This window comes from Pipistrellus kuhlii, unplaced genomic scaffold, assembly GCF_014108245.1.
Source record: "Pipistrellus kuhlii isolate mPipKuh1 unplaced genomic scaffold, mPipKuh1.p scaffold_m20_p_3, whole genome shotgun sequence".
In the NCBI taxonomy this organism is placed as follows: Eukaryota; Metazoa; Chordata; class Mammalia; order Chiroptera; family Vespertilionidae; genus Pipistrellus; species Pipistrellus kuhlii.
This window is the reverse complement of record NW_023425529.1, coordinates 62,436,432-62,444,864: the sequence shown is the minus strand read 5'-3', so window position 1 is coordinate 62,444,864 and position 8,433 is coordinate 62,436,432. Positions and strand designations below refer to the sequence as shown.

The window sequence follows — 8,433 nt, the reverse complement described above, 5'->3', positions numbered from 1 at the left end:
GACATTAGCTTGAAGTGGTGGTGAAAGGTATATATTAAGGAACCTTGAGTTCCATTTAAATTGAACTATCTTTCACATTGGACTTCTGGTGATAGGTTGGACTTTATTTATTTTACCACATTCTTACCTCATATGAAAAAGGGCAGATTCTATATAGTTTGTTTCTTTCACTGGATGTTGCAGGAAGTAAATTTTCCAAACTAGATGGAAAAACAAAGTTAGACAGTGTTCTTCTATCTATACTGATAAAACTCCCAATCAGGAAAAAGTGATTAAGTTTCAACAGCAATTAAACATTTATTTTATCACCAATACCTGAAAAACATATAATTGTAAAGGATTAACATACAAAGGCCAAATAAAGTCATTTTTAAAAATTTTATTATTACTATTTACCAATGGGGAGATGCAATTTATTTACACCAGCAGCCATGGGGCAAGGGGAATACACAGCCATCTATATAGGATAAACTACTTTGCAAAAATAAGAATCTCCAAAACAAAGGACAGAGGTGAATTTCACTACACTTCCCCAATGATCCCAGCATGCGATAATGCCAGGTAATGGCCCCTGGGCATGCGGTGACAGGAAATAATGTATGGAAGAATAAGCCACAAACCACAGAAATTTTGTAAAGAACCCCTTCCCCCATACACACACACACACACACACTCACACACGCACACATACACATAAAGAATTACAGGGTGATCAATACATTTAATTGAAGAGGAAAGGATAAGAATTTTGCTGTTAGAGGGAAGATAGGCAAAGAAAGGGAGAGTTCCTAATCACTGTCAACTCTATGGTAGGGAGCATTATCTCCACCAAAATGAAAGTAGTTAGTTTGTTCTAGCCCACATCATACCCATCCCGGGCAGGGGGCTACTGCCCTAATAGTGGGGGGCAAAAAACAAAACCAAGTGAGAGATAATATGAACTTCCCACTTCATCCTCTAACCAGGAGAAAAGGCCGTAAGAAAATGGCAATGTCACAATCTGAGCTCCTCTCTGATGGAAGAGTGGACAATGGCATTACCTTTAGTCTGTTTCCCAGACATTATCTGGAAGTAGGCCAGAGTCTTACTTAAACCCTCCTTTACTTCTATTGTACATCTCCTTAGAAGATGTCTATAAAGTCAAGGGCAGAACACCTAAAATTATTTTAGCTCTTGCCAAAGTCTGACTTTTTAAAAAGTAATCTTAGTTCTTAAAGACCAATCTGTAAGTAGGTCCCTACCCTGACCAGGACAACTCTAGGGGGTAAATGCCGTAATCCACAATCTTGAGGCCCTATTACTATTGTTTCCTAAACCTTCTAGAGCATGTACCCCAAATCAGTTCACACAGGCCAAACAATTCATTCTAGAGTAAGAAAGGATACATGCATAGCCAGGGTTAGAGAAAATGGATCAGGACCCACTCCATCCACGTGTTTGTCTCTAGCCTTTACTCTTCTTCTGCTTATCCAAGTGGAAGTGGGAAGCTATAACTCCTCATCAAATAAGACACAGCAGGAAGGCATATTAATATTAGCAAGGCAGTCCTGGAGGAGACTGGGGAATCACATTGCCTTTCATATACAAACACTTACTTTTCCCCCCACCCTATTCCCAACAGAGGGAGCCATAGATTCTTCCGAGTCTCCCACAAAAACAAGGGGAAAAACTTAAAAGAAGCCATGGAAAATGAAACTGGTTAGGCTTCAGAACCAGGAGCATCAAGGAATGAACTGAATCTGGTCACTGAAATCAAGGTGGCAGGCAGCACCTGGAATCATGAGCTGCACCAGAGAGGCAGTGGAGCAGGGAAGAGGAGGAAGAGGGGCCAACCCGGACAGATGAGGCTGGGCCCCTTACTGGGGCACAGAATGAGGTAAGGAAACATTTCAAATAAAGCAGCACCTGCTCCCCTTGGGGCTCCCTCCCCTCTACACTTCATCACCCTCCGATCAGGGAATAAAGAGGAGGGTAGTTTTGATATGTGGCTCACACTTTCCATCTCCCCTTATCCCGTTCCCTAAAGCCAAGGAATTTCTGGGGGCCCTTTCCTTTCAACAAAAAACAGCTCCTGTATTCAAGGTCCAAAGAAGACCAACTGAAAAGGACTGCCCTTTGTGAGGGGCAGAGAAGGTGGTGACCACAGCAGAGCTCTGTAACTGCACACCCCAAGGAACAGGGGCATTCCACTGGATACTGCACAGGCCGATGGGAGAAAACCCAGCCCTGCTCCTTGGCTCCTAACGCTAACCCATTCACATTATTGAGGGCTGCTGGAAGAGGTCCACTCTGGGCTCAGCTTTCAAAGCACAGCCTCCTGCACAGCCATGATGCTCCTCCATAGTTTAGGCCTGCCCCTAGGGTAGAAGGCAGGTAGTGACCTAGCATAGTGACCAAGTCAAAACCATGGACTATGTAACCATAACGCAAGAGTAAGAAAATGACTGCCCCACCAAACTGTTGTCCACAGAATAACATATCCAGACATGAATCTTGCTGTTTGAGAGTTAGTCCATAGTTGCAGAGGTCCCTGCTACCTCCCCAAGGGACCATAACCAAATCCTCAACCTGCCTGTATAACCAAGTAGTCCATAAGCCTATGCCACCACGTGGGATGCCAGAGAGGAGAGAGGGCTCTCTTCAACAGAAGCCTAGCCCTTGTCCCCAAGTCCGTTGAAGTCACTGTAAATGCTGGACCCTTGGAAGTTGGTGACTTGATCTTTTCTTCTTATTGGAGAGAAGACCACAGAGTTCCCCCTATAAGATTCAGCTGGAATTCTTCTCTTTCTTCTCGGTTTTCCCAAATTGGAATTGCCAATATCCAGATCTCATTCTTGACTTTCCTTTTGTCTTGAAGAAGCGCAAAATAGAGGCTCAGAGATCAGAGGAGCAGTCCACCGAGGCCCAAAGATGAAGGCCTGGCCATCAGTTATGTCCAAAGTGTTAGTTATTGAAGAAGCCCTTGGCATCGGGCAAACCGAAAGGATGAGGAACCAAAGGATTTAGTATGCTGGGCACACAGCGGCTCACCTGTGCAGGGGGGGCGGGCAGTACAGGAACCTTGTGCCCTTTCTGGTGTGTTTAGAAATCAACCTTGCATTGCAATGGTGCAAGATGCACAGCTCCTCCTGCCCAGCGTTTCAAATCTGATCCCAGGTTAAAATATTTAGAAAAAAATCCGAATTTTTTAAATTCTCCACTTTGGGGTTTTAAAGGCTAGAATCTTCAATGGGAATTGGGACTTTTGTCTGACATTTTTTTTTCCTCCCTCTACTTAGCTACCTAACTTCTCCAGACCACAGGACCGGTCTATGTTCTTGTCCTGGTCACCCTCAGGCTCTCTCTCATGTTGCAGCTACTGGAATTCCGGAGGCGAGCGTTGCAGCGCCTGATCAGGCCCGCTCCCAGACTCTGCGGGGAGGGAGCGGAGCGGGAGGCGGCACGCTCCTTTCGCCCCTTTCTCCTCCACGGGCGGAAGGCCGAAATCCTTCACGCTGCCAGTGTCCGCGAACTCCAGGTAGAAGTAGCCACACTTGACTGCCCGGTGCACTTCAAAGCAGAAGCCCAAACACGAATCCTCTATCAGGTCTACGTATATCTCCTGCGCGATGGCCTCCAGCTTGCTAGTATCCAGGTTGGAGAGCGAGATCTCCTCCATTTTTAACGTGCACACACGGCCGCGGAGAGGGCGCTCGCAGCGGTACTCACAGCAGCGCGGGCGGCGGCAGCGCGTCGGGCTCGGCGGGCCGCGCCTGGGCCTACAGGCCGCTCAGGCCGAGCTCCGGGCGGCGGGCGGGGTGTCCGCGGCCGCAGGCAGGGGACCAGCAGTCGGCGAAGCAGCCGTCAGCGGCGACCGCCCCGGAGCAACCGAGTCCTGAGCGTCTCTGAACGTCCCCCGCGGCCTGGGGCTTGGAGCGCCAGCCGACCCCAGACTCACCGCCAAACAGCCTCCGCGCGACACCCAGCTGCCTGGGCCTCTTCCGCTCCGGGCTCCGCGGTTAGCCCCGCCTCCCCGCTTCCGCTCTAAGCGCGCCTGCGCACTGGCGCCGTGCAGACGCGCGGTGCGCCTGCGCAGTTGCTTGGAAGCCTAGGAGTTTGATTGATTGGGACAGACTGGAATGTTGTAGATTATGTTTAATCGTTAACAGATTACAGGGATGATGCTGTTTTTTGTTATTTAGGTGCGGATTTTTAAACAGCCGCTGATAACTCAGCACCCACGCTTAATTGAGTTCCTTATGAAAAAGGAAATAAAAATAATGGTGGGTGTATTTGTGGTGTGATCCGGAATAGTTTTAGGAGCAGTTCTCCAGTACGTTCGAAAACTTAGCTTGTTCAATTAACTTGTAATCTTGTAAGGGTACTGCGCAGTTGTCATTTAAATCCACTAGATGGTGCAAGGAAACAAATTACAGGATAGTTTATATCTCTTTTTTTTTTTTTAATGAAAAACAAGGCACTAAAGATATAATTAATATATATTGATCATAGGAACCTAAGACATTTATCTTATTTTATGATCATTAAGTCAATGTGATTATAAATAGATCACCATATACATCTCTAAAGTAATTCAAAAAGAAAATAGTTTCTATATTCTCTATTGAAGAGAGGAAACCTGAAATACGTTAAATATACTGTGCGACAAAAGAAGTTTCCTAAAATTGTGCATCATGAATTGTTAGAACTAGAGCCACTTCACTGGGTTTAAATTCAGTAGCCAACATTTTACAGTTCTTGTTTCCTCATCTAAATGAAGCTAGTCCCTATTTTATGATTAAGATTAAATGACATTTTAAAATACCTTTTATGATTGTTCCTTACATATAAGGCAGCATTCAGTAAATGGCAGCTATTTTAATCAGATTAGTTTGGACTTGAATATATTAAACCACAGTATTTTATTTTGAGCTGTGATTTTTAGCCCTCACTACCACCACTGTAAAATAGAACATCCTCTTACACCTTTAAATTTATTGGGGGGAAAAAAGATAACTTTAATCACAGGAAAAATAAATTTTAATGTATGTATTTGTATCTGTCTGATTCTTTAATTTCATTCCAGAATAAAGGAAAGTATAGACATGGACCCAGATACAAATAAAATTTTTCTAACATGTATGTTCATCAGAACACTCTTAAATAAATTTAGAATTTATTCTTTTAAATAATGTATTCTTTTATGATTCAGTAGATCTGGAGTAAGGCTTGGGTTTCTGCATTTATAATGTACTTTGATGCTGCTGGTTTGTGGACTACCTTTCAGTAACAAGGAATTAAAAGGGATTGAAATATGCAATTTGCTCTTCATAATGATTGACTCCCATGTATTTGTTCTGGCCAAATCATCATGAAAACCTTTACATAATTGTGTGTTGTTTTTTTAAGTATATTTTTTTATTGATTTCAGAGAGAAAGGGAGAGAGAGAGAGAGAGAGAGAGAAATATCAATGATGAGAGAGAATCATTGATTGGCTGTCTCATGCACACCCCACACTGGGCAGGTGCCCTGACCAAGAATTTAAGCATGACCTCCTGATTCATAGGAGGCTGATAATAATTGATTTTGACAGAAGAGAATAAGATTATTTTTCTCTCCCTTAAATCCTCTGTGTATTGTGAGAGTTGAAACTCAAAACTTTAATTTAATAAAGGTGGGTCTTCAATAAAATTCATTTCAAAATGTATATGAGCAGACCATCATATTAATTGAAATTTAGATAATCAGGACCATTACTAGGTTTAGATTTTTCATAAGTATTTTATTATATTTACTCTAATAACATAAACATTTTTATTGAACATACCGTGTTCATGGATTGGTAGAATCAACATCATCAAAACGTCCATATTACCTAAAGCAATCTATAAATTCTATGCACTTCCCATTAAAATATCAACAGCATATTTCACATACCTAGAACGAACTTTCCAAAAATTCATCTGGAATAAAAAAAGACCCTGAATAGCTACAGCAATCCTAAGAAAGAAGAACAAAGTTGGAGGGATCTCAATACCAGATATCAAGCTATATTACAATGCCACTGTTCTCACAACTGCCTGGTATTGGCACAAGAACAGACATATAGATCAATAGAACAGAATAGAGAATCCAGATGTCAACCCAAATCATTATGTTCAATTAATATTTGACAAAGGAGGCAAGAGCATACAATGGAATCAAGACAGTCTCTTCAATAAATCCTGTTGGGAAAATTGGACAGATACATGCAAAAGAATGAAATTAGGACACCAACTTACACCATACGCAAAAAATAAACTTGAAATGAATAAAGGACTTATCCGTAAGATGGGAAACCATAAATACTAGAGGAACCCACAGGCAGCAAAATCTCAGACATATGCCACAGCAATATATTCACCGATACAGCTCCTATGGCAATGGGAACTAAAGAGAAACAAATGGGACTACATCAAAATAAAAAGCTTCTGCACAGAAAAAAAATCAACAAAACTACAAAACAACAAGAAAACCCATTTCATGGGAAAACATATTTGCCAATGTTATCTCTGATAAAGTTTTAATCTCCAACAAAAAATGGGCAATGGACATAAATAGATACTTTTCAAAAAAAGACATATGAAAGCCGAGAGACATATGAAAACATGCTCAAAGTCACTAATCCTCTGAGAGATGCAAATCAAAATGACAACGAGGTATCACCTCACACCTGTCAGAATGGCTCATCAACAAATCAACAAATGACAAGTGGTGGTGAGGATGTGGAGAAAGGAACCTTCATGCACTGCTGGTGGGAATGCAGATTGGTGCAACCACTGTAGAACACCAGAATGGAGTTTCCTCAAAAAACTAAAAATGGAACTCCCATTTGACCCAGTGATCTCACTACTAGGAATATATCCCAAGAAACTAGAAACACCAATCAGAAAGAATATATGCACCCCTATGTTCATAGCAGCACAATCTACAATAGCCAGAATTTGGAAACAGGCTAGGTGCCCATCAGCAGATGATTGGATAAAAAAACTATGGTACATCTACACAATGGAATACTATGCTGCCATAAAAAAGAAGGAATTCTCATCATTTGCAGCAACCTGGATGGAATTGGAGAACATCATGCTGAGTGAAATAAGCCAATCAATGAAAGAGAAACACCACATGACCTCACTCATTTGTGGATGATAAAGAACATTATAAACTGATGAACCAAAAGATAGATATAGAGACAGTATATCAACAAGTAGACTGTCAAATTACAGCGGGGAGGGGAGGAAGATCTGGGGGAGATAATAGATCAATGGAAGGACTTTTATACATGCATATAAGTACAACCAATGGATACAAAACTCTGGTGAGGGAGGGAATGGGTGGGAGGGAGGGGGGGGGAAATCAATAAAATATATTAAAAAAAAAAAAAAGTAGAAACTCTCCATTTTCTCAATACCAAGTGAGTAATAGGGATTAAGTTTTCAAAGACTATGTACATCATAAAGGCTTAAAATACTTAGTTCACAAATTAAGATTATTAAAATCAATGTAATTGTCTTCATTCTCATTTCATTCAATAATTTTAATATATGCATTTTAGAAATTTCTCTTTCAAAGATCAACATATTTTAAATCGCTATTGAAAGGTTTTTATTAAAGACTGAAATTACATAAAACAAATATTTCCCAGAGTCACACATTTTTGTGTGTGTGTGTGTGTGTGTGTGTTCCCATAAATTAGAAGAGTAAGGTAGCAAAGTGTATTAGGGACAAACCTGGGAGCCAGTGACTTGGACAAGAAGATGTATTCATGTTTGCAGAAAACAGCTGGATTCACATTTACTGCATATGCTTTTTAAACTAATTTTTTATGAATTGAGGAATCTAAGGAGTTAGAATTCAAGTTAAGGGTCAAGCAAATTCTGATGTATTGGCCCACAAAGTTCAAACTGCAAGGTCTAAGGTTTTTCTTACCACCAACTAATATGCTCTACACTACAGCCTAGGGCATCTTGGAGCTTCTCCACAATTTAGGGTTAAGAGCATTTTTCATCCACAGAAAACCAGCTGTGCATTGTAATGATGTCGCCTATCAGAAGACATTGCTTGTAGTAAGGCAGGGTAGTAAGAAGTTAGGAAAATTCCTTGGCAAGTGGAATGGGGCAAGTGAGACAGATAGCTGAACAATGTACAGCCAGATAATATCGGATAAATCACAAGGTCTTATTTTCCCTAACCAATGACACTTTGGAGCAAATGGTTTACCCATTCCAGACTGTGCCCTGTCAGACCCACCTTGGTCCTGTCCCTCTTCAGTGACATTCTTAGAAGGTGAAACTGACCACAGAATGACCCTGACCCCCCTATACCCTCATTATGATGAATCAGCATTGAAGGGCACACCTGGGAAACTGATTAATATTCTTACTAAGATCCTCCTCTGAAACTTACCCTAAAAT

At 41.4% G+C, this 8,433-nt stretch overlaps 1 protein-coding gene across 1 annotated transcript; it reads right to left on the bottom strand.

The window, feature by feature from the left end:
- Window positions 1-373: 373 nt before the first annotated feature.
- On the bottom strand, window positions 374-4,014 carry ATXN7L3B (ataxin 7 like 3B). Its single transcript, XM_036456308.2, has one exon. The coding sequence runs from the start codon at window positions 3,656-3,658 to the stop codon at window positions 3,356-3,358; it is 303 nt and encodes a 100-aa protein (XP_036312201.1). The 5' UTR covers window positions 3,659-4,014; the 3' UTR covers window positions 374-3,355.
- Window positions 4,015-8,433: the final 4,419 nt, after the last annotated feature.